We start from the raw sequence: 27,253 nt of genomic DNA on the forward strand, positions 1-27,253 counted from the left end.
CCACTGACCACCCACTGACCACCCACTGACCACCCACTGACCACTGACCAGCTGGTGGCCACACTCCGGCCATCTGCTGACCATCCACTGACCCCCGGCCACCCTCTGGCCTCTGTCCAGCTGCTGACCACCGCTGACCACTGGCCACCCTGTGGTCACTCCCTGGTCACTCCCTGCACGCTGACCACCCTGTGGTCACTCGCTGACCATCACTGACCACTGGCCACCCTGTGGTCACTCCCTGGTCACTCCCTTCACGCTGACCACCCTGTGGTCACTCGCTGACCATCACTGACCACCCTGTGGTCACTCAGTGGTCACTCAGTGGTCACTCCTTGGTCACCCTGCAGTCACTCCATGGTCACTCTGTGGTCACTCCGTGGTCACTTGGTGGTCACTCACTGGTCACTGACCAACCTGTGGTCACTCTGTGGTCACTCCCTGGTCACTCATTGGTCACTCATTGGTCACTCAGTGGTCACTCAGTGGTCACTCAGTGGTCACTCATTGGTCACTCAGTGGTCACTCAGGGGTCACTCTGTGGTCACTCAGTGGTCACTCATTGGTCACTCATTGGTCACTCTGTGGTCACTCAGTGGTCACTCAGTGGTCACTCATTGGTCACTCAGTGGTCACTCAGTGGTCACTCATTGGTCACTCAGTGGTCACTCATTGGTCACTCTGTGGTCACTCAGTGGTCACTCATTGGTCACTCATTGGTCACTCTGTGGTCACTCAGTGGTCACTCAGTGGTCACTCAGTGGTCACTCATTGGTCACTCAGTGGTCACTCATTGGTCACTCTGTGGTCACTCAGTGGTCACTCATTGGTCACTCATTGGTCACTCTGTGGTCACTCAGTGGTCACTCAGTGGTCACTCAGTGGTCACTCTGTGGTCACTCAGTGGTCACTCAGTGGTCACTCAGTGGTCACTCATTGGTCACTCAGTGGTCACTCTGTGGTCACTCAGTGGTCACTCATTGGTCACCCAGTGGTCACCCAGTGGTCACTCATTGGTCACTCCCTGGTCACTCTCCCTCCCCTCCCCCCAGCATTAAAAGGTCTCGGATGAACCCAAAACGGCTCCGGAATTTTGATTTCACCAAATTTGGGGATTTTGGGGCAGTTTGGGGATTTGGGGATTTTGGGGGATTTGGGGATTTTGGGGGATTTGGGGATTTTGGGGCAATTTGGGGCAGTTTGGGGATTTTGGGGATTTTGGGCAATTTGGGGATTTTGGGGGATTTGGGGATTTTGGGGGATTTGGGGATTTTGGGGCAATTTGGGGCAGTTTGGGGATTTTGGGGGATTTGGGGATTTTGGGGCAGTTTGGGGATTTTGGGGGATTTGGGGATTTTGGGGGATTTGGGGGATTTGGGGGATTTTGGGGATTTTGGGGCACTTTGGGGATTTTGGGGCAGTTTGGGGATTTTGGGGATTTTGGGGCAGTTTGGGGATTTTGGGGGATTTGGGGATTTTGGGGGATTTGGGGATTTTGGGGGATTTGGGGATTTTGGGGGATTTGGGGATTTTGGGGCAATTTGGGGATTTTTGGGGGATTTGGGGATTTTGGGGCAGTTTGGGGATTTTGGGGGATTTTGGGGATTTTGGGGGATTTGGGGATTTTGGGGGATTTGGGGATTTTGGGGCAATTTGGGGATTTTGGGGGATTTGGGGATTTTGGGGCAATTTGGGGATTTTGGGGGATTTGGGGATTTTGGGGGATTTGGGGATTTTGGGGCAATTTGGGGCAGTTTGGGGATTTTGGGGGATTTGGGGATTTTGGGGCAGTTTGGGGATTTTGGGGGATTTGGGGATTTTGGGGGATTTGGGGGATTTGGGGGATTTTGGGGATTTTGGGGCACTTTGGGGATTTTGGGGCAGTTTGGGGATTTTGGGGATTTTGGGGCAGTTTGGGGATTTAGGGGGATTTGGGGATTTTGGGGGATTTGGGGATTTTGGGGGATTTGGGGATTTTGGGGGATTTGGGGATTTTGGGGCAATTTGGGGATTTTTGGGGGATTTGGGGATTTTGGGGCAGTTTGGGGATTTTGGGGGATTTGGGGATTTTGGGGGATTTGGGGATTTTGGGGCAGTTTGGGGATTTTGGGGGATTTTGGGGATTTTGGGGGATTTGGGGATTTTGGGGGATTTGGGGATTTTGGGGCAATTTGGGGATTTTGGGGGATTTGGGGATTTTGGGGCAATTTGGGGATTTTGGGGGATTTGGGGATTTTGGGGCAGTTTGGGGATTTTGGGGGATTTGGGGATTTTGGGGGATTTTGGGGGATTTGGGGATTTTGGGGATTTTGGGGGATTTGGGGATTTTGGGGCAGTTTGGGGCAGTTTGGAGATTTTGGGGATTTTGGGGGTTTTGGGGTGGTTTGACCCCAAATTTGGGGATTTTGGGGTGGTTTGGGGGAGGTTGGGGTGTTTTAACCCCAAAATTTGGGGGTTTTGGGGTCATTTGACCCCAAATTTTGGGATTTGGGGGTTTTTGGGGTGGTTTGATCCCAAATTTTGTGGATTTTTGGGGGAGTTCAGCCCAAATTTGGGGTTTCTGGGGAGGTTTGGGGTGGTTTGATCCCGAATTTGGGGATTTTGGGGTGGTTTTAACTCCAAAATTTGGGGGTTTTGGGGTGGTTTGGGTGGGATTTGGAAACAGAATTTGGGGATTTTGGGGGGATTTTGGGGTGGTTTGACCCCAAATTTGGGGATTTTGGGGATTTTGGGGCAGAATTTCCGCCCAATTTTGGGGCTTTAGAGGGTGGGGGAGGGGCTTGGCCGTGTTCGGGGGTGGGGGAGGGGCGGGGAGGGGGTGGGGGAGGGGCTGGGAGTGGGGGAGGGGGATTGGGAGGGTGGGGGAGGGGCTGGGTGGGGTTCGAGGGTGGGGGAGGAGATTTCGGGGTGGGGGAGGGGCTGGGAATGGTTCAGGGGGTGGGGGAGGGGATTTGAGGGGGTGGGGGAGGGGATTTGGGGTGGGGGAGGGGCTGGGGAAAGGACTGGGGGGGGTGGGGGAGGGGCGCAGGGTGGGGGAAGGGGTTCCGGGGGTGGGGGAGGGGATTTGGGGTTGGGGGAGGGGCTGGGGAAGGACTTTGAGAGGGTGGGGGAGGGGATCGGGGGTGGGGGAGGGGCTGTGGAGTGTGGGGGAGGGGATCGGGGGGTGGGGGAGGGGGTTTAGGAGCAGCTTGGGGGTGGGGGAGGGGCTGGAAGGGCGGGGGAGGGGCTGGGAATGGACTTTGAGAGGGTGGGGGAGGGGCTTGGTAGGGGGTAAAGGGTGGGGGAGGGGATTTGAGGGGTGGGGGAGGGGATTTGGGGGGGTGGGGGAGGGGCTATGGGATGGGGGAGGGGATTTGAGAGGTGGGGGAGGGGATTTGAGGGGGTCTAGGAGGGTGGGGGAGGGGATTTGAGGGGTGGGGGAGGGGCTATGGGGTGGGGGAGGGGATTTGAGGGGTGGGGGCGGGGTTTAGAGGTGGGGGAGGGGATTTGGGGGTTGGGGAGGGGATTGGAGGGGGTTTAGGAGGGTGGGGGAGGGGATTTGAGGGATGGGGCGGGGCTATGGGGTGGGGGAGGGGCATCGGGGGGGTGGGGGAGGGGATTTGTGGGAGAGGGGGAGGGGCTATGGGGTGGGGGAGGGGATTTGGGTGGGGGAGGGGATTTAACGGGGTGGGGGAGGGGATTGGAGGAGGTTTAGGAGGGTGGGGGAGGGGATTTGAGGGTGGGGGAGGGGATTTGAGGGTTGGGGGCGGGGCTATGGGGTGGGGGAGGGGCAGCGGGGGGGATTTAGCTGCAAACCGGGGGTGGGGGAGGGGCGGCAGCGGGGTGGGGGAGGGGATTTAAAGGGGTGGGGGAGGGGCTATGGGGTGGGGGAGGGGCTGCGGGGGGGTTTAGAAGGGTGGGGGAGGGGATTTGAGGGTGGCGGAGGGGATTTGAAGGGGTGGGGGAGGGGATTTGGAGGTGGGGGAGGGGATTTGAGGGGGTCTTGGAGGGTGGGGGAGGGGATTTGAGGGGGTGGGGGAGGGGCTATGGGGTGGGGGAGCGGCTGCAGGGGGGGTTTAGGAGGGGTTTAGGAGGGGCTATGGGTGGGGGAGGGGATTGGAGGACGTTTAGGAGGGTGGGGGAGGGGATTTGAGGGGGTCTAGGAGGGTGGGGGAGGGGATTTGAGGGTGGGGGAGGGGATTTAACGGGATGGGGGCGGGGCTATGGGGTGGGGGAGGGGCAGCGGGGGGGATTTAGCCGCAAACCGGGGGTGGGGGAGGGGCGGCAGCGGGGTGGGGGAGGGGATGGCGGCTCCGGGCGCGGCTCCGCTGGACCTGGGGGTGATCGGGGGGTATTTCCTGCTCGTCATGGCCGTGGGGCTCTGGGTAAGGAAAACACCCAAAAAAAACCCAAAATCGACAGGATTCACCCCAAAAATCCATCCTAAAAATTCACCCCTAAAAAACCCCAAAATCGACCGGATTCACCCCAAAAATCCATCCTGAAAATCACCAGAATTCACCCCGAAAATCCACCCCTAAAAACCCCAAAATCCTGAAAATTGACCCCTAAAAACCTCGAAATCCTGAAGATTGACCCCAAAAATTCATCCCAAAACCGCCCAAAATCCTGAGAATTCACCCGAAAAATTCCCCAAAAAAATTCATCCCTAAAAACCCCCAAATCCTGAAAATTCACCCCGAAAATCCACCCTAAAAACCCCAAAATCGCGAGAATTCACCCCAAAAATTCACCCCTGAAAATTCACCCTTAAAACCCCCAAAATCCTGAAAATTCACCCCAAAAAATCCACAAAAAATTCACCCCTAAAAACCCCAAAATCCTGAGAATTCACCCCGAAAATCCACCCCTAAAAACCCCAAAATCGCCAGGATTCACCCCAAAAATCCATCCTGAAAATCGCGAGAATTCACCCCAAAAATCCAGCCCGAAAAAACCCCGAAATCGCGAGGATTCACCCCAAAAAATCATCCCCGAAAATCATCCCCGAAGAAACCCAAAATCCTGAGAATTCACCCCAAAAATTCACTCCTAAAAATCCCCAAAATCCTGAGAATTCACCCCGAAAATTCACCCTAAAAACCCCAAAATCGCCAGGATTCACCCCAAAAAATCATCCCTGAAAATTCACCCCAAAAATCCCCAAAATCCTGAAAATTCACCCCAAAAAATCCACAAAATATTCACCCCTAAAAACCCAAAAACCTGAAAATTCACCCCAAAAATTCACTCCTAAAAACCCCAAAATCCGAGAATTCACCCCGAAAATCCACCCCTAAAAACCCCAAAATCACGAGAATTCACCCCGAAAACTCACCCCTAAAAACCCCAAAATCGCCAGGATTCACCCCAAAAATCCATCCTGAAAATCACGAGAATTCACCCCGAAAATTCACCCCTAAAAACCCCAAAATCGCCAGGATTCACCCCAAAAAATCATCCCGAAAAACCTGAAAATTCACCCCAAAAATTCACCCCTAAAAACCCCAAAATCCTGAGAATTCACCCCAAAAAATCATCCTAAAAATCCACCCCGAAAAAACCCCGAAATCGCGAGGAGTCACCCCGAAAATCCACCCCTAAAAAACCTCAAAATCCTGAAAATTGACCCCTAAAAACCTCGAAATCCTGAAAATTGACCCCAAAAATTCATCCCAAAACCCCCAAAATCCCGAGAATTCACCCCAAAAAATCACCCCTAAAAACCTCAAAATCCTGGAAATCCACCCAAAAAATTCACCCCAAAAACCCCCAAAATCCTGAGAATTCACCCCAAAAAATCGACCCTAAAAACCCCGAAATTCTGAGAATTCACGCCAAAAATCCACCCCTAAAACCCCCAAAATCCTGGAAATCCACCCCAAAAATTCACCCCCAAAATCCGGAGAATTCACCCCAAAAATTCACCCCCAAAAACCCCAAAATCGCGGGGATTCACCCCAAAAAATCCACCCCTAAAAACCCCAAAATGCTGAGAATTCACCCCAAAAATCCACCCCTAAAAACCCCAAAATCCTGAGAATTCACCCAAAAAAAATCATCCCAAAATCCCCCAAATCCTGAGAATTCACCCCAAGAATTCACCCCAAAAATCCACAAAAAAATCCACCAAAAAACCCAAAATCCTGACAATTCACCCCAAAAATTCACCCCTAAAAATCCCAAAATCCCGAGGATTCACCCCAAAAATCCATCCTAAAAATCACGAGAATTCACCCCGGAAATCCACCCCCAAAATCCTGAAAATTCACCCCAAAAAATCATCCCTGAAAATCCAACCCCAAAATCCCCCAAATCCTGAAAATTCACCCCAAAAAATCCACAAAAAATTCACCCCTAAAAACCCCAAAAACCTGAAAATTCACCCCAAAAATTCACTCCTAAAAACCCCAAAATCCCGAGAATTCACCCCGAAAATTCACCCTAAATACCCCAAAATCCTGAGAATTCACCCTAAAAATTCACCCCCAAAAAACCCCAAATGCTGAGAATTCACCCCAAAAATTCATCCCAAAAAACCCCAAAATCCTGAGAATTCACCACAAAAATTCACCCCCAAAATCCGGAGAATTCACCCCAAAAAATCATCCCAAAAACCCCAAAATCCTGGAAATTCACCCCAAAAATTCACCCCAAAAATCCGCCCTTGAAAACCCCAAAATGCTGAGAATTCACCCCAAAAATTCACCCCCAAAATCCCCCAAGTCCTGAGAATTCAGCCCAAAAATCTGTGTTCAACCGGTCCATACTGGTTTATACTGGTTTATACTGGTCCGTACTGATCCATACTGGTTTATACTGGTCTATGCCGGTCCATACTGGTCCATACTGGTCCGTACTGGTCCATAGTGGTTTATACTGGTCTATACCGGTCCATACTGGTCCATACTGGTTTATACTGGTCTGTACCAGTCCATGCTGGTCTGTACTGGTCCGTACTTGTTTATACTGGTCCATACTGGTCCGTACTGGTCCATACTGGTCTGTACTGGTCCGTACTGGTCCATACTGGTCCATACTGGTCCATACCGGTCCACACCGGTCTGTACTGCTCCATACTGGTCCATACTGGTCCATACTGGTCCATACTGGTCCGTACTGGTCCATACTGGTCTGTACTGGTCCATACTGGTTTATACTGGTCCATACTGGTCCATACTGGTCCGTACTGGTCTGTACTGGTCCGTACTGGTCCGTACTGGTCTATGCCGGTCCATACTGGTCCATACTGGTCCATACTGGTTTATACTGGTTCGTACTGGTCCGTACTGGTCCATACTGGTCCATACTGGTCCATACTGGTTTATACTGGTTCGTACTGGTCCGTACTGGTCCATACTGGTCCATACTGGTCCATACTGGTTTATACTGGTTCGTACTGGTCCGTACTGGTCCATACTGGTCCATACTGGTCCGTACTGGTCCATACTGGTCCATACTGGTCCGTACTGGTCCGTACTGGTCCATACTGGTCCGTACTGGTCTGTACTGGTCCATACTGGTCCACACTGGTCCGTACTGGTCCATACTGGTCCATACTGGTCCGTACTGCTCCGTACTGGTCCATACTGGTCTGTACTGGTCCATACTGGTCCATACTGGTCAGTACTGGTCCGTACTGGTCCATACTGGTCTGTACTGGTCCATACTGCTCCGTACTGGTCCATACTGGTCCATACCGGTCCATACTGGTCCATACTGGTCCGTACTGGTCCATACTGGTCCGTACTGGTCCATACTGGTCTGTACTGGTCCATACTGGTCCGTACTGGTCCCTACTGGTCTGTACTGGTCGCAGTCCCTGCGCAGGCGCGGTGGGCGGAGCCTCTCCGGGTATTTCCTGGCCGGACGCAGCATGAGCTGGGCCCCGGTGAGTGCCGGACTGGTTTGTACTGGTTTATACTGGTTTGTACTGGTTTGGACTGGGAGGGACTGGGAGGGACTGGGAGGGGCCTGGGATTGAACTGGTTTGTACTGGGAGCAACTGGGAGGGACTGGGAGGGCATGAAAGGGTTAAAAATGGGGGATGATCGTGATTTTTGTACTGGTTTGTACTGGTTTGAACTGGTTTGTACTGGTTTGTACTGGTTTGAACTGGTTTGTACTGGTTTGAACTGGTTTGCACTGGTTATACTGGTTTGTACTGGTTTGAAATGGTTTGTACTGGTTTGTACTGGTTTGTACGGCTTATACTGGTTTGTACTGGTTTGAAATGGTTTGTACTGGTTTGTACTGGTTTGTACGGCTTATACTGGTTTGTACTGGTTTGAAATGGTTTGTACTGGTTTGAACTGGTCATACTGGGTTATACTGGGTTATACTGGGCTATACTGGGTTATACTGGGTTATACTGGGTATACTGGGTTATACTGGGCTATACTGGGCTATACTGGGCTATACTGGGTTATACTGGGTTATACTGGGCTATACTGGGTTATACTGGGCTATACTGGGCTATACTGGGCTATACTGGGTTATACTGGGTTATACTGGGCTATACTGGGCTATACTGGGTTATACTGGGTTATACTGGGTTATACTGGGTTATACTGGGTTATACTGGGTTATACTGGGCTATACTGGGTTATACTGGGTTATACTGGGTTATACTGGGTTATACTGGGTTATACTGGGTTATACTGGGCTATACTGGGTTATACTGGGAGGGACTGGGTTATACTGGGTTATACTGGGTTATACTGGGTTATACTGGGAGGGACTGGGCTATACTGGGTTATACTGGGCTATACTGGGTTATACTGGGCTATACTGGGTTATACTGGGTTATACTGGGTTATACTGGGTTATACTGGGTTATACTGGGCTATACTGGGTTATACTGGGTTATACTGGGCTATACTGGGTTATACTGGGTTATACTGGGCTATACTGGGTTATACTGGGTTATACTGGGATATACTGGGTTATACTGGGTTATACTGGGTTATACTGGGTTATACTGGGTTATACTGGGTTATACTGGGTTATACTGGGCTATACTGGGTTATACTGGGTTATACTGGGTTATACTGGGTTATACTGGGCTATACTGGGTTATACTGGGTTATACTGGGAGGGACTGGGCTATACTGGGTTATACTGGGTTATACTGGGTTATACTGGGTTATACTGGGAGGGACTGCGTTATACTGGGTTATACTGGGTTATACTGGGTTATACTGGGCTATACTGGGTTATACTGGGTTATACTGGGCTATACTGGGAGGGACTGGGTTATACTGGGCTATACTGGGCTATACTGGGTTATACTGGGTTATAGTGGGAGGGACTGGGCTATACTGGGTTATACTGGGCTATACTGGGTTATACTGGGCTATACTGGGTTATACTGGGCTATACTGGGTTATACTGGGCTATACTGGGTTATACTGGGTTATACTGGGTTATACTGGGTTATACTGGGTTATACTGGGTTATACTGGGCTATACTGGGTTATACTGGGTTATACTGGGTTATACTGGGCTATACTGGGCTATACTGGGTTATACTGGGTTATACTGGGCTATACTGGGCTATACTGGGCTATACTGGGCTATACTGGGTTATACTGGGCTATACTGGGTTATACTGGGTTATACTGGGTTATACTGGGCTATACTGGGCTATACTGGGTTATACTGGGTTATACTGGGAGGGACTGGGTTATACTGGGCTATACTGGGTTATACTGGGTTATACTGGGTTATACTGGGCTATACTGGGTTATACTGGGTTATACTGGGCTATACTGGGTTATACTGGGTTATACTGGGTTATACTGGGTTATACTGGGCTATACTGGGTTATACTGGGTTATACTGGGTTATACTGGGCTATACTGGGTTATACTGGGTTTTACTGGGTTATACTGGGTTATACTGGGTTATACTGGGTTATACTGGGTTATACTGGGCTATACTGGGCTATACTGGGTTATACTGGGTTATACTGGGTTATACTGGGTTATACTGGGCTATACTGGGCTATACTGGGTTATACTGGGTTTTACTGGGTTATACTGGGTTATACTGGGTTATACTGGGCTATACTGGGTTATACTGGGCTATACTGGGTTATACTGGGTTATACTGGGCTATACTGGGTTATACTGGGTTATACTGGGCTATACTGGGTTATACTGGGTTATACTGGGAGGGACTGGTTTGAACTGGTTTGAACTGGTAATTGTGGGGTCACCGTGGGGTCACTCAGGGGTCAAACTGGTTTCTACTGGTTTGTACTGGGGGGGTTGTGGGGTTACCTGAGGGTCATTTCTGGGTCATGTGATCAACCTGGGGTCACCTGGGGGTCACTTTGGGGTCACGTGATCAACCTTGGGGTCACCTGGGGGTCACTTTGGGGTCACTTTGGGGTCACGTGACCACCTGGGGGTCACCTGGGGGTCACTCTGGGGTCACCTGGGGGTCACTCTGGGGTCACTTTGGGGTCACATGACCACCTGGGGGTCACTTTCAGGTCACCTGGGGTCATTTCTGGGTCACTTTGGGGTCACATGACCACCTGGGGGTCACCTGGGGTCACTTTGGGATCTTGTGGTCAACCTTGGGGTCACCTGGGAGTCACCTGGGGTCATTTCTGGGTCACGTGATCAACATTGGGGTCATTTTTGGGTCACTTTGTGGTCACATGACCACCTGGGGGTCACTTTGAGGTCACCTGGGGTCATTTTTGGGTCACGTGATCACCTTGGGGTCACTTTGGGGTCGCTTTGGCGTCACTTTGGGGTCACATGACCAACTGGGGGTCACTTTGAGGTCACCTGGGGTCATTTTTGGGTCACTTTGGGGTCACGTGATCACCTTGGGGTCACCTGGGGTGTCACTTTGGGGTCACATGACCACCTGGTTGTCACCTTGGGGGGCTCCCAGGGTCACGTTGGGGTCACCTGGGGGTCACTCTGAGGTCACCTGGGGTCATTTCTGGGTCACGTGATCAACCTTGTGGTCACCTGGGGGGGTCACTCTGGGGTCACATGACCACCCGGGGGTCACCTGTCCCTCCCCCCAGGTGGGGGCGTCGCTCTTCGCCAGCAACATCGGCTCCGGGCACTTCGTGGGGCTGGCGGGGACGGGCGCGGCCGGCGGCATCGCCGTGGGAGGATTCGAGTGGAGCGTGAGTGCCGAGAGGCCGCGATATGTCGCGATATGTCGCGATAGGCCGCGATATATCATGATATATCGCGATATATCGCAGCATATCGCGACATATCGCGGCATATCGCGGGATATCGCACTATCGCACCCCCCCCACTGGTTCTATCGTGATATTGCAGCCCCTAAGAGCTCCCCTCAGTGGTTCTATCGCGATATTGGGGCCCCTAACAGCTCCCCCCGCTGCTTCTATCACGATATTGCAGCCCCTAACAGCGCCCCCCAGTGGTTCTATCGCGATATTGCTGCCCCTAACAGTTCCCCCTGCTGGTTCTATCGCGATATTGCTGCCCCTAACAGCTCCCCCTGCTGGTTCTATCGCGATATTGCAGCCCCTAACAGCTCCCCCCGCTGGTTCTATCGCGATATCGCGGCTCCTAAGAGCTCCCCCAGCTGGTTCTATCGCGATATTGCGGCCCCTAACAGCGCCCCCCGCTGGTTCTATCGCGATACTGCAGCCCCTAACAGCTCCCGCCAGTGGTTCTATCGCGATAGTGCAGCCCCTAACAGCTCCCCCAGCGGTTCTATCGCGATATAACAGCGCCCCCCGGTGGCTCTATCGCGATATCCCCGCCCCCCACCGCCCTATCGCGATAGAACGGCGCCCCCTGGTGGGGCCTTGGCCCCGCCCCCAAGGCGATGTGGCCCCGCCCCCATGGCGAGGTGGCCCCACCCCCATAGCGAGGTGGCCCCGCCCCCAGGGCGAGGCCTTGGCCCCGCCCCCATAGCGAGGTGGCCCCGCCCCCATAGCGAGGTGGCCCCGCCCCCATGGTGAGGTGGCCCCGCCCCCATAGCGAGGCCTTGGCCCCGCCCCCATGGCCAGGTGGCCCCGCCCCTATCGCGACAAGCCCCTCCCCCCAGGGCATGTTCATCGTGCTGCTGCTGGGCTGGGTGTTCGTACCCATCTACCTGAGAGCCGGGGTGAGACTGGGGGGACTGGGATATACTGGGATATACTGGGATATACTGGGAGGGACTGGGATATACTGGGAGGGACTGGGATGGACTGGGAGGGACTGGGAGGGACTGGGAGGGAACTGGGATATACTGGGATATACTGGGAGGGACTGGGAGGGACTGGGAGGGACTGGGAGGGACTGGGATATACTGGGAGGGACTGGGAGGGACTGGGAGGGAACTGGGATATACTGGGATATACTGGGAGGGACTGGGAGGGACTGGGAGGGACTGGGAGGGACTGGGAGGGACTGGGAGGGACTGGGATATACTGGGAGGGACTGGGAGGGACTGGGAGGGACTGGGAGGGAACTGGGAGGGAACTGGGAGGGACTGGGAGGGAACTGGGAATGGACGGGGAGGGGACTGGGAGGGACTGGGAGGGACTGGGAGGGAACTGGGAATGGACTGGGATATACTGGGAGGGACTGGGAGGGACTGGTTTGGACTGGGAGGGACTGGGGGATACTGGGAGGGACTGGGAGGGAACTGGGAATGGACTGGGATATACTGGGAGGGACTGGGAGGGACTGGGGGGGACTGGGAGGGACTGGGAGGGACTGGGAGGGATTGGGATGGACTGGGAGGGACTGGGATGAACTGGGAGGGACTGGGATGAACTGGGAGGGACTGGGAGGGAACTGGGAGGGACTGGGAGGGACTGGGAGGGAACTGGGAGGGACTGGGAGGGAACTGGGAGGGACTGGGAGGGACTGAGAGGGAACTGGGATATACTGGGAGGGGACTGGGAGGGACTGGGAGGGACTGGGAGGGGATTGGGATGAACTGGTTTGGACTGGGACAGACTGGGAATGAACTGGGAGGGGACTGGTTTATACTGGGAGGGAACTGGGATGAACTGGGAGGGACTGGGAAGGAACTGGGAGGGACTGGGAGGGAACTGGGAGGGACTGGGAGGGACTGGGATATGCTGGGTTATACTGGTTTATACTGGGAGGGACTGGGATCAAACTGGGATGGACTGGGTTATACTGGGAGGGACTGGGATGGACTGGGAGGGAACTGGGATATGCTGGGTTATACTGGTTTATACTGGTAGGGACTGGGATGAACTGGTTTATACTGGGAGGGAACTGGGAATGGACTGGGATGGATTGGGATGAACTGGGAATGGACTGGGTTATACTGGGATGAACTGGGAATGGACTGGTTTATACTGGGAGGGACTGGGATGAACTGGGAATGGACTGGGTTATACTGGGAGGGACTGGGAGGGACTGGGAGGGACTGGGAGGGGACTGGGGGATACTGGGAATGGACTGGGATATGCTGGGTTATACTGGTTTATACTGGGAGGGATTGGGGGATACTGGGAGGGACTGGGATGAACTGGGTTATACTGGGACAGACTGGGATGGAACTGGTTTACACTGGTTTATACTGGGAGGGAACTGGGAATGGACTGGGAGGGGACTGGGAGGGACTGGGAGGGACTGGGAGGGAACTGGGATGGAACTGGGATGGACTGGTTTGGACTCGGACAGACTGGGATGGACTGGGTTATACTGGTCTATACTGGGAAGGAACTGGAAATGGACTGGGTTATACTGGGAGGGACTCAGAGTGAGCTCAGAGGGAACTGGGATGGACTGGGACAAACTGGGAGGGACTGGTTTATACTGGGGGGGACTGGGATTTACTGGGATGGACTGGGTTATACTGGTTTATACTGGGAGGGGACTGGGAGGGACTGGGAAAGAACTGGGAGGGACTGGTTTGGACTGGTTTATACTGGGAGGGACTGGGAGGACTGGGAGGGACTGGGAGGGACTGGGAGGGAACTGGGATATACTGGGAGGGACTGGGAGCACTGGGATGAACTGGGAATGGACTGGGTTATACTGGGAGGGAACTGGGAATGGACTGGGATGGACTGGGATATACTGGGAGGGCCTGGGTTAAACTGGTTTATACTGGGAGGGAACTGGCAATGGACTGGTTTATACTGGGAGGGACTGGGTTGTACTGGTTTATACTGGGAGGGACTGGGATGGACTGGGAGGGACTGGGATTAACTGGGAGGGGATTGGGGGATACTGGGATATACTGGGAGGGACTGGGATATACTGGGAGGGACTGGGAGGGACTGGAAGGGACTGGGATATGCTGGGTTATACTGGTTTATACTGGTAGGGACTGGGATGAACTGGTTTATACTGGGAGGGAACTGGGAATGGACTGGGAGGGACTGGGATGAACTGGGAATGGACTGGGTTATACTGGGAGGGACTGGGATGAACTGGGAGGGACTGGTTTATAGTGGGAGGGACTGGGATGAACTGGTTTATACTGGGAGGGAACTGGGAATGGACTGGGATCGATTGGGATGAACTGGGAATGGACTGGGATAAACTGGGATGAACTGGGATGAACTGGGAATGGACTGGGTTATACTGGGATGAACTGTGAATGGACTGGTTTATACTGGGAGGGACTGGGATGAACTGGGAATGGACTGGGTTATACTGGGATGAACTGGGATGGGACTGGGATGAACTGCTTTATCCTGGGATGAACTGGGAATGAACCGGCAAGGGGCGTGGCTTACCCCAAACGGGGCGTGGCCTGGGGGCGATCGTGGTCGCGCCCAGGTGCGCTCAGTGGGCGTGGCCTAAAGTGGGCGTGGCCTAAAGTGGGCGTGTCCAGGTGAGCACCATGCCCGAGTACCTGGGCCGGCGCTTCGGGGGGGGGCGGATCCGGCTCTACCTGGCACTGCTGTCCCTGGGCCTCTACGTCAGCACCAAGATCTCGGTACTGGTTTATACTGGTTTGTACTGGTTTGGACTGGTTTGGACTGGTTTGGGGCCGGGAGGGCACTGGGTTATACTGGTTTGTACTGGTTTGCACTGGGAGCGGATCCGGCTCTACCTGGCGCTGCTGTCCCTGGGCCTCTACGTCAGCACCAAGATCTCGGTACTGGTTTATACTGGTTTGTACTGGTTTGGACTGGTTTGGACTGGTTTGGGGCCGGGAGGGCACTGGGTTATACTGGTTTGTACTGGTTTGCACTGGGAGCGGATCCGGCTCTACCTGGCGCTGCTGTCCCTGGGGCTCTACGTCAGCACCAAGATCTCGGTACTGGTTTATACTGGTTTGTACTGGTTTGTACTGGTTTGGACTGGTTTGGACTGGTTTGGACTGGTTTGGACTGGTTTGGGGCCGGGAGGGCACTGGGTTATACTGGTTTGTACTGGTTTGCACTGGGAGGCACTGGGAGGGACTGGGATGAATTTTTACTGGTTTAAACTGGTTTATACTGGTTTGGACTGGTTTATACTGGTTTCTACTGGTTTGTACTGGTTTGGACTGGTTTGGACTGGTTTGGGTCCAGGAGGGCACTGGGTTATACTGGTTTGTACTGGTTTGCACTGGGGGCGGATCCGGCTCTACCTGGCGCTGCTGTCCCTGGGGCTCTACGTCAGCACCAAGATCTCGGTACTGGTTTATACTGGTTTGTACTGGTTTGGACTGGTTTGGACTGGTTTGGACTGGTTTGGGGCCGGGAGGGCACTGGGTCATACTGGTTTGTACTGGTTTGCACTGGGAGGCACTGGGAGGGACTGGGATGAATTTTTACCGGTTTATACTGGTTTATACTGGTTTATACTGGTTTGGACTGGTTTGCACTGGTTTGGGGCCGGGAGGGCACTGGGTTATACTGGTTTGTACTGGTTTGCACTGGGAGCGGATCCGGCTCTACCAGGCGCTGCTGTCCCTGGGGCTCTACGTCAGCACCAAGATCTCGGTACTGGTTTATACTGGTTTGTACTGGTTTGGACTGGTTTGGACTGGTTTGGACTGGTTTATACTGGTTTATACTGGTTTGTACTGGTTTGGACTGGTTTGGGGCCGGGAGGGCACTGGTTATACTGGTTTGTACTGGTTTGCACTGGGAGGCACTGGGAGGGACTGGGATGAATTTTTACTGGTTTATACTGGTTTATACTGGTTCATACTGGTTCATACTGGTTTATACTGGTTTATACTGGTTTCTATTGGTTTATACTGGTTTATACTGGTTTATACTGGTTTATACTGGTTTATACTGGGAGCGGAGAGAGAACTCCAATTCCACAGGGACCCCCCCAGTCCCCTCCCAGTCCCTCCCAGTATAAACCAGTATAGACCAGTATCCCCTCGCAGTCCATTCCCAGCCCACCCAGTATAAACCAGTTCATTCCAGTTCCCTCCCAGTCCCTCCCAGTCCGTCCCAGTCCATTCCCAGTATAACCCAGTATATCCCAGTCCCTCCCAGTCCATCCCAGTCCCCTCCCAGTCCATTCCCAGTATAAACCAGTATATCCCAGTCCCTCCCAGTTCCCTCCCAGTCCCTCCCAGTCCACTCCCAGTCTGTCCCAGTATAACCCAGTATATCCCAGTTCATCCCAATCCCCTCCCAGTCCATCCCAGATCCCTCCCAGTATAACCCAGTTCCCTCCCAGTCCAAACCAGTCCATCCCAGTCTATCCCAGTTCATCCCAGTCCCTTCCAGTCTGTCCCAGTTCCCTCCCAGTCCCTCCCAGTTTCCTCCCAGTATAACCCAGTTCCCTCCCAGCACCTCCCAGTCCATCCCAGTCCATTCCCAGTCCCTCCCAGTATAACCCAGTCCACTCCCAGTCCATTCCCAGTCTATCCCAGTATAACCCAGTATATCCCAGTTCATCCCAGTCCCTCCCAGCCCCTCCCAATTCCCTCCCAGTTTATCCCAGTCCATCCTAGTCCATTCCCAGTCCCTCCCAGTATAACCCAGTTCCCTCCCAGTCCCTCCCAGTCCACTCCCAGTCCACTCCCAGTCTATCCCAGTATAACCCAGTCCATCCCAGTCCCTCTCAGTTCCCTCCCAGTCCATCCCAGATCCCTCCCAGTTTATCCCAGTTCCCTCCCAGTCCAAACCAGTCCATCCCAGTCCATTCCCAGTCCCCTCCCAGTCCCTCCCAGTCCCTCCTTGTCCCTCCCAGTCCAAACCAGTCCAAACCAGTACAAACCAGTTCCCCCCCGCAGGTGGACATGTACTCGGGCGCTCTGTTCATCCGGGAGGCGCTGGGCTGGGACCTGTACGGCTCCGTGGGGGCGCTGCTGGGCGTCACCGCGCTCTACACCGTTACTGGTTTGTACTGGTTTATACTGGTTTGTACTGGGAATGCGCTGGGAGGGGCCGGGAATGGGCTGGGCTGTACTGGTTTGTACTGGTTTGTACTGGGAGGCGCTGGGCTGGGACCTGTACGGCTCCGTGGGGGCGCTGCTGGGCGTCACCGCGCTCTACACCGTTACTGGTTTGTACTGGTTTATACTGGTTTGTACTGGGAATGCGCTGGGAGGGGCCGGGAATGGGCTGGGCTGTACTGGTTTGTACTGGTTTGTACTGGGAGGCACTGGGCTGGGACCTGTACGGCTCCGTGGGGGCGCTGCTGGGCGTCACCGCGCTCTACACCGTTACTGGTTTGTACTGGTTTATACTGGTTTGTACTGGTTTGGACTGGGAGGGGCCGGGAATGGGCTGGGCTGTACTGGTTTGTACTGGTTTGTACTGGGAGGGGCTGGGCTGGGACCTGTACGGCTCCGTGGGGGCGCTGCTGGGCGTCACCGCGCTCTACACCGTTACTGGTTTGTACTGGTTTGTACTGGTTTGTACTGGTTTGGGCTGGGAATGCACTGGGAGGGGCCGGGAATGGGCTGGGCTGTACTGGTTTGTACTGGTTTGTACTGGGAGGCGCTGGGCTGGGACCTGTACGGCTCCGTGGGGGCGCTGCTGGGCGTCACCGCGCTCTACACCGTTACTGGTTTGTACTGGTTTATACTGGTTTGTACTGGGAATGCGCTGGGAGGGGCCGGGAATGGGCTGGGCTGTACTGGTTTGTACTGGTTTGTACTGGGAGGCACTGGGCTGGGACCTGTACGGCTCCGTGGGGGCGCTGCTGGGCGTCACCGCGCTCTACACCGTTACTGGTTTGTACTGGTTTATACTGGTTTGTACTGGTTTGGACTGGGAGGGGCCGGGAATGGGCTGGGCTGTACTGGTTTGTACTGGTTTGTACTGGGAGGGGCTGGGCTGGGACCTGTACGGCTCCGTGGGGGCGCTGCTGGGCATCACCGCGCTCTACACCGTTACTGGTTTGTACTGGTTTGTACTGGTTTATACTGGGAATGCGCTGGGAGGGGCCGGGAATGGGCTGGGCTGTACTGGTTTGTACTGGGATGGACTGGGAATGGACTGGGAGGGGCTGGGAGGGGCTGGGAGGGGCTGGGAGGGGCTGGTTTGTACTGGTTTGTACTGGTTTGTACTGGTTTGTACTGGGATGGACTGGGATGGACTGGGAATGGGCAGGGTTATACTGGTTTGTACTGGTTTGTACTGGTTTGTACTGGGATGGACTGTGTTATACTGGTCTGTACTGGTTTGGACTGGTTTGGACTGGTTTGTACTGGTTTGGACTGGTTTGTACTGGTTTGGACTGGTTTGGACTGGTTTGTACTGGGAGGGAACTGGGATTGTACTGGGAGGGACTGGGAGGGGACTGGGCGGAGCTTAATTGGCTTTGTGGGCGTGGTTTAACTGGCTCTGGGCGTGGCCTAACTGGGTGGGTGTGGTCTAAAGAGAACTGGGCGTGGCTTTGATGTTGTGGGTGTGGCCTAATTATCTATGGGCGGGACTTTATGGGGATCTGGGCGTGGCTTCGACTAGGTGGGCGTGGCCTCGCAGGGTGTTGGTTGGTTGTGGGCGTGGTCTAACGGAGCCGGGTGTGGGCTGATGGGTGGGCGTGGCTTTGATGGAAATGGGCGTGGCTTAGGGCCGCTGGGCGTGGCTTGATAATATCTGGGCTGACGTGGGCGTGGCTTTGGGGAGGGTGGGCGTGGTTTAATTTGACCTGGGTGGGTGAGGGCGTGGCCTTAGTGGGTGTGGGCGTGGTCTGTGTGGGTGTGGGCGTGGTCTAACGCGGTGGGCGTGGCCAGGCGGGCTGACGGCGCTGATGTTCGCGGACCTGGTGCAGACCCTGATCATCATCGCGGGCGCCTCCGTGCTGGCCGGATACGGTACTGGTTTATACTGGTTTATACTGGTTTATACTGGGAGGGACTGGGAGGGACTGGGAGGGACTGGGAGGGACTGGTTTAGACTGGTTTATACTGGTTTATACTGGGAGGGACTGGGAGGGACTGGGAGGGACTGGTTTAGACGGGTTTAGACTGGTTTATACTGGGAGGGACTGGGAGGGACTGGGAGGGACTGGGAGGGACTGGTTTAGACGGGTTTAGACTGGTTTATACTGGGAGGGACTGGGAGAGACTGGGAGGGACTGGGAGGGTCTGGGAGAGACTGGTTTGTACTGGTTTATACTGGTTTATACTGGTTTATACTGGTTTATACTGGTTTATACTGGTTTATACTGGTTTATACTGGGAGGGAGTGGGAGGGACTGGGAGGGACTGGGAGGGAACTGGTTTAGACTGGTTTAGACTGGTTTAGACTGGTTTAGACTGGTTTAGACTGGTTTAGACTGGGAGGGACTGGGAGGGACTGGTTTATACTGGGAGGGACTGGGAGGGACTGGGAGGGACTGGTTTATACTGGGAGGGACTGGGAAGGACTGGTTTAGACTGGTTTAGACTGGGAGGGACTGGGAAGGACTGGTTTCGACTGGGAGGGACTGGGAGGGACTGGTTTATACTGGTTTATACTGGTTTATACTGGTTTATACTGGTTTATACTGGTTTATACTGGTTTATACTGGTTTATACTGGTTTATACTGGGAGGGACTGGGAGGGACTGCTTTAGACTGGTTTAGACTGGTTTAGATTGGTTCATACTGGGAGGGACTGGTTTAGACTGGTTTATACTGGTTTATACTGGTTTAGACTGGTTTAGACTGGTTTATACTGGGAGGGATTGGGAGGGACTGGTTTAGACTGGTTTATACTGGGAGGGACTGGGAAGGACTGGGAGGGACTGGTTTAGACTGGTTTAGACTGGTTCAGACTGGGTTATATTGGTTTAGACCGGTTTATATTGGTTTATGCTGGGAGGGACTGGTTTATACTGGTTTATACTGGTTTATACTGGGAGGGACTGGGAGGGACTGGTTTATGCTGGTTTATACTGGTTTATACTGGTTTATACTGGTTTATACTGGTATATACTCGTTTAGACTGGGAGGGATTGGGAGGGACTGGTTTATACTGGTTTATACTGGGAGGGATTGGGAAGGACTGGGAGGGGCTGGTTTAGACTGGTTTAGACTGGTTTATACTGGGAGAGACTGGGAGGGACTGGGAGGGACTGGTTCATACTGGTCCATACTGGTCCATACTGGTTTATACCACTTTATACTGGTTTATTCTAATTTATACTGGTTTATACTGGTCTGTACTGGTTCATACTGGTCCATACTGGGATATACCACTTCATACTGGTTTATTCTACTTTATACTGGTTTTTACTGGTTCATACTGGTTCATACTGGTTTATACTGGTCCATAATGGTTTCCAGCAGCGCTGGGCGCCGTGGGGGGGGGTGTACCAGGGCCTGCTGTCCCACCTCCCATACTGGTCCATACTGGTCCATACTGGTTTGTACCACTTTATACTGGTTTATTCTACTTTATACTGCTTTATACCGGTTCATACTGGTTCATACTGGTTCATACTGGTTTATACTGGTTTCCCGCAGCGCTGGGCGCCGTGGGGGGGTACCAGGGCCTGCTGGAGCGCTACCCCCTGGCGCTGCCCCCCAACTCCTCGGGGCCCTGCGGGCGCCCCCGGCCCGACGCCTTCCACCTGCTGAGGCACCCGAGCAGCGGCGACCTGCCCTGGCCCGGGCTGGTGCTGGGGCTGGGCATCATCTCGGCCTGGTACTGGTGCACCGACCAGGTGGGACTGGGATGGACTGGTTTGTACTGGGAGGGACTGGGATATACTGGGATATACCGGGAATCGACTGGGAGGGACTGGGTTACACTGGGTTACACTGGGAGGGACTGGGAATGATCCCGGGCTGGTGCTGGGGCTGGGCATCATCTCGGCCTGGTACTGGTGCACCGACCAGGTGGGACTGGTTTGTACTGGTTTGTACTAGGAATGGTCTAAACCTGGGAATGGGGGCACTGGGTTATACTGGGAATGGACTGGGAGGGACTGGGAATGATCCCGGGCTGGTGCTGGGGCTGGGCATCATCTCGGCCTGGTACTGGTGCACCGACCAGGTGGGACTGGGACATACTGGTTTGTACTGGGAGGGACTGGGAATGGACTGGGTTATACTGGGATGGAGTGGGAATGGACTGGGTTACACTGGGTTACACTGGGAGGGACTGGGAATGATCCCGGGCTGGTGCTGGGGCTGGGCATCATCTCGGCCTGGTACTGGTGCACCGACCAGGTGGGACTGGTTTGTACTGGTTTGTACTGGGAATGGTCTAAACCTGGGAATAGAGGCACTGGGTTATACTGGGAATGGACTGGGTTACACTGGGAGGGACTGGGAGTGATCCAGGGCTGGTGCTGGGGCTGGGCATCATCTCGGCCTGGTACTGGTGCACCGACCAGGTGGGACTGGGAGGGACTGGGAGGGACTGGGAATGGACTGGGATATACTGGGATATACCGGGAATTGACTGGGTTACACTGGGTTACACTGGGAGGGACTGGGAATGGTCTAAACCTGGGAATAGAGGCACTGGGTTATACTGGGAATGGACTGGGTTACACCGGGAGGGACTGGGAATGATCCCGGGCTGGTGCTGGGGCTGGGCATCATCTCGGCCTGGTACTGGTGCACCGACCAGGTGGGACTGGGACGGACTGGGAGGGACTGGGAATGGACTGGGTTATACTGGGATATACCGGGAATTGACTGGGAATGGACTGGGTTACACTGGGATATACCGGGAATTGACTGGGAATGGACTGGGTTACACTGGGAGGGACTGGGAATGATCCCGGGCTGATGCTGGGGCTGGGCATCATCTCGGCCTGGTACTGGTGCACCGACCAGGTGGGACTGGTTTGTACTGGGAGGGACTGGGAGGGACTGGGAATGGTCTAAACCTGGGAATGGGGGCACTGGGTTATACTGGGAGGGACTGGGAATGGACTGGGATATACTGGGAGGGACTGGGATATACTGGGATATACTGGGAATGGACTGGGAGGGACTGGGAATGATCCCGGGCTGGTGCTGGGGCTGGGCATCATCTCGGCCTGGTACTGGTGCACCGACCAGGTGGGACTGGTTTGTACTGGGAGGGATAGGGATATACTGGTTTATACTGGGATATACTGGGAGGGACTGGTTTATACTGGGATATACCGGGAATTGACTGGGAGGGACTGGGTTACACTGGGAGTGACTGGGAATAATCCCGGGCTGGTGCTGGGGCTGGGCATCATCTCGGCCTGGTACTGGTGCACCGACCAGGTGGGACTGGTTTATACTGGGAGGGACTGGAATATACTGGGATATACCGGGAATTGACTGGGAGGGACTGGGTTACACTGGGAATGGACTGGGTTACACTGGGAGTGACTGGGAATGATCCCGGGCTGGTGCTGGGGCTGGGCATCATCTCGGCCTGGTACTGGTGCACCGACCAGGTGGGACTGGTTTGTACTGGTTTATACTGGGAATGGTCTAAACCTGGGAATAGAGGCACTGGGTTATACTGGGAATGGATTGGGAGGGACTGGGAGTGATCCAGGGCTGGTGCTGGGGCTGGGCATCATCTCGGCCTGGTACTGGTGCACCGACCAGGTGGGACTGGTTTATACTGGGAGGGACTGGGAGGGACTGGGAATGGACTGGGTTATACTGGGATGGAGTGGGAATGGACTGGGTTACACTGGGTTACACTGGGAGGGACTGGGAATGATCCCGGACTGGTGCTGGGGCTGGGCATCATCTCGGCCTGGTACTGGTGCACCGACCAGGTGGGACTGGGACGGACTGGGAGGGACTGGGAATGGACTGGGATATACTGGGATATACCGGGAATTGACTGGGAGGGACTGGGTTACACTGGGTTACACTGGGAGGGACTGGGAATGATCCCGGGCTGGTGCTGGGGCTGGGCATCATCTCCGCCTGGTACTGGTGCACCGACCAGGTGGGACTGGGACGGACTGGGATATACTGGGAATGGACTGGGATATACTGGGATATACTGGGATATACTGGGAATGGACTGGGTTACACTGGAATATACTGGGAGGGACTGGGAATGATCCCGGGCTGGTGCTGGGGCTGGGCATCATCTCAGCCTGGTACTGGTGCACCGACCAGGTGGGACTGGTTTATACTGGGAGGGACTGGGAGGGACAGGGAATGGACTGGGATATACTGGGATGGAGTGGGAATGGACTGGGTTACACTGGGAGGGACTGGGAATGGACTGGGTTATACTGGGATATACCGGGATGGAGTGGGAATGGACTGGGTTACACTGGGAATGGACTGGGAATGATCCCGGGCTGGTGCTGGGGCTGGGCATCATCTCGGCCTGGTACTGGTGCACCGACCAGGTGGGACTGGTTTATACTGGGAGGGACTGGGAATGGTCTAAACCTGGGAATGGGGGCACTGGGTTATACTGGGAATGGACTGGGTTACACTGGGAGTGACTGGGAATGATCCCGGGCTGGTGCTGGGGCTGGGCATCATCTCGGCCTGGTACTGGTGCACCGACCAGGTGGGACTGGTTTGTACTGGGAGGGACTGGGAGGGACTGGTTTATACTGGGATATACCGGGAATTGACTGGGAGGGACTGGGAATTGACTGGGTTACACCGGGAGGGACTGGGAATGATCCCGGGCTGGTGCTGGGGCTGGGCATCATCTCGGCCTGGTACTGGTGCACCGACCAGGTGGGACTGGGACGGACTGGTTTGTACTGGGAGGGACTGGGAATGGACTGGGATATACCGGGAATTGACTGGGAGGGACTGGGTTACACTGGGTTACACTGGGAGTGACTGGGAATGATCCCGGGCTGGTGCTGGGGCTGGGCATCATCTCGGCCTCGTACTGGTGCACCGACCAGGTGGGACTGGTTTGTACTGGGATATACTGGGAGGGACTGGGAATGGACTGGGAGGGACTGGGATATACTGGGATGGAGTGGGAATGGACTGGGTTACACTGGGAGGGACTGGGAGGGACTGGGAATGATCCCGGGCTGGTGCTGGGGCTGGGCATCATCTCCGCCTGGTACTGGTGCACCGACCAGGTGGGACTGGGAGGGACTGGGAGGGACTGGGAGGGACTGGTTTATACTGGGAGGGACTGGAAATGGACTGCGTTATACTGGGAATGGACTGGGAGGGACTGGGAATCATCTAAACCTGGGAATTGGGGCACTGGGTTATACTGGGAGGGACTGGGAATGGACTGGGTTATACTGGGAGGGACTGGGTTATACTGGGTTATACTGGGAGGGACTGGGAATGGACTGGGTTATACTGGGAGGGACTGAGTTATACTGGGTTATACTGGGAGGGACTGGGGATGGACTGGGAATCATCTAAACCTGGGAATGGAGGCACTGGGAGGGACTGGGTTATACTGGGTTATACTGGGAGGGACTGGGATGGCCTGGGAATCATCTAAACCTGGGAATGGAGGCACTGGGAGGGACTGGGAGGGACTGGGTTATACTGGGAGGGACTGGGAGGGAGTACTGGGCTGTAACTGGGATAACTGGTGTGGAACTGGGATAACTGGTGTGGAACTGGGATAACTGGTGTGGAACTGGGATAACTGGTGTGGAACTGGGCTGTAACTGGTCTATAACTGGGATAACTGGTCTATAACTGGGATAACTGGTCTATAACTGGGATAACTGGTCTATAACTGGGATAACTGGTCTATAACTGGGATAACTGGTCTATAACTGGGATAACTGGGCTTTCACCAGTCTGGAGCCGGTCCCACCAGTCCGGAACTGGTCTCTAACTGGTTTATACTGGTGCGGGCCCCTCCCCCGCAGGTGATCGTGCAGCGCTGCCTGGCCGGCCGCTCCCTCACCCACGTCCGCGCCGGCTGCGTCGTCTGCGGCTACCTCAAGGTGCTGCCCATGTTCCTGATGGTGCTGCCCGGCATGGCCGCCCGCGTCCTCTTCCCGGGTCAGACTCCTACTGGTTTATACTGGTTTATACTGGTTTATATTGGTTTGTATGGGATTTAAGGGAGTTATCCAATATGGCGGCCTCCATTGGGGTTTCCAAGATGGCCGCCCAAAATGGCTGCTACACACCAGATCTAAGATGGCCGCCCAAGATGCTGCCCCAGTATAGACAGACATTGGTCCATACTGGTTTATACTGGTTGATACTGGTTGATACTGGTTGATACTGGTTTATACTGGTTTATACTGGTTTATACTGGTTTATACTGGTTTATATTGGTTTATACTGGTTTATATTGGTTTATATGGGATTTAAGGGAGTTATCCAATATGGCGGCCTGCATTGGGGTTTACAAAATGGCCGCCCAAAATGGCTGCTACACACCAGATCTAAGATGGCCGCATAAGATGGCACCTGGTTATACTGAGACATTAGTCCATACTGGTTTATACTGGTTTATACTGGTTTATACTGGTTTATATGGGATTTAAGGTAGTTATCCAATATGGCGGCCTCCATTGGAGTTACCAAGATGGCTGCCCAAAATGGCTGCTATACACCAAATCTAAGATGGCTGCCCAAGATGCTGCCCCAGTATAGACAGACATTGGTCCATACTGGTTTATACTGGTTTATACTGGTTTATACTGGTTTATACTGGTTTATATGGGATTTAAAGGAGTTATCCAATATGGCCGCCTGCATTGGGGTTTACAAGATGGCTGCCCAAAATGGCTGCCAGAGAAGGGATCTAAGATGGCCGCCCAAGATGGTGCCCCAGTATAGACAGACATTGATCCATACTGGTTTATACTGGTTTATACTGGTTTATACTGGTTTATACTGGTTTATATTGGTTTATATTGGATTTAAGGGAGTTATCCAATATGGCCGCCTGCATTGGGGTTTCCAAGATGGCCGCCCAAAATGGCTGCTGCACAACAGATCTAAGATGGCCGCCCAAGATGGCCCCCCTGAATGGCCGGCCCCTGGTGCCTACTGGTCCATACTGGTTTATACTGGTCTGTACTGGTCCGTACTGGTTTATACTGGTCTATACTGGTCCATACTGGTCTATACTGGTCCGTACTGGTTTATACTGGTCCATACTGGTTTATACTGGTTTATACCGCTCCATACTGGTCCATACTGGTCCATACCGGTCCGTACTGGTTTATACTGGTCCATACCGGTCCATACTGGTCCGTACTGCTCCATACCGGTCCATACTGGTTTATACTGGTTCGTACTGGTTTATACTGGTCCGTACTGGTCCATACTGGTGTATACCAGTCCATACTGGTCCATACTGGTTTGTACTGGTCCGTACTGGTTTATACTGGTCCATACTGGTCCATACTGGTCCATACTGGTTCATACTGGTCCATACTGGTTTATACTGGTCCATACTGGTCCATACCGGTCCATACTGGCCCATACTGATCCATACTGGTCCATACTGGTCCATACCGGTCCATACTGGTCCATACTGGTCCATACTGGTCCATACTGGTCCATACTGGTCCATACCGGTCCATACTGGTCCATACTGGTCCATACTGGTCCATACTGGTCCATACTGGTCCATACTGGTTTATACTGGTCCATACTGGTCCATACCGGTCCATACTGGCCCATACTGATCCATACTGGTCCATACTGGTCCATACCGGTCCATACTGGTCCATACTGGTCCATACTGGTCTATACTGGTCCATACTGGTCCATACTGGTCCATACTGGTTTATACTGGTCCATACCGGTCCATACTGGTCCATACTGGTCCATACCGGTCCATACTGGTCCATACTGGTTTATACTGGTCCATACCGGTCCATACTGGTCCATACTGGTCCGTACTGGTCCCGCAGAGGTCGTCGGCTGCGCTGACCCCCAGGGCTGCTCCCGGGCCTGCGGCTCCGCCCTCGGCTGCTCCAACGTGGCCTATCCCAGACTGGTGCTCAGCCTGCTGCCCCCCGGTAATTAA

General features: G+C 54.0%; 1 protein-coding gene across 1 annotated transcript; it reads left to right on the forward strand.

Moving 5' to 3' along the window:
* Positions 1–4,283: 4,283 nt before the first annotated feature.
* On the forward strand, positions 4,284–27,253 carry LOC311164705 (sodium/glucose cotransporter 2-like; the record flags this gene model as incomplete). Its single annotated transcript, XM_084224268.1, has 12 exons — positions 4,284–4,364; positions 7,799–7,870; positions 11,030–11,134; positions 12,034–12,093; positions 14,797–14,859; positions 15,854–15,895; positions 17,152–17,257; positions 19,102–19,182; positions 20,818–20,969; positions 23,959–24,006; positions 25,128–25,263; positions 27,138–27,253. 12 exons carry the CDS (start codon positions 4,284–4,286, stop codon positions 27,251–27,253), a joined length of 1,062 nt encoding a protein of 353 aa, XP_084080394.1.

Source organism: Fringilla coelebs, assembly GCF_963513975.1.
Source record: "Fringilla coelebs genome assembly, chromosome: 35".
Lineage (NCBI taxonomy): Eukaryota > Metazoa > Chordata > Aves > Passeriformes > Fringillidae > Fringilla > Fringilla coelebs.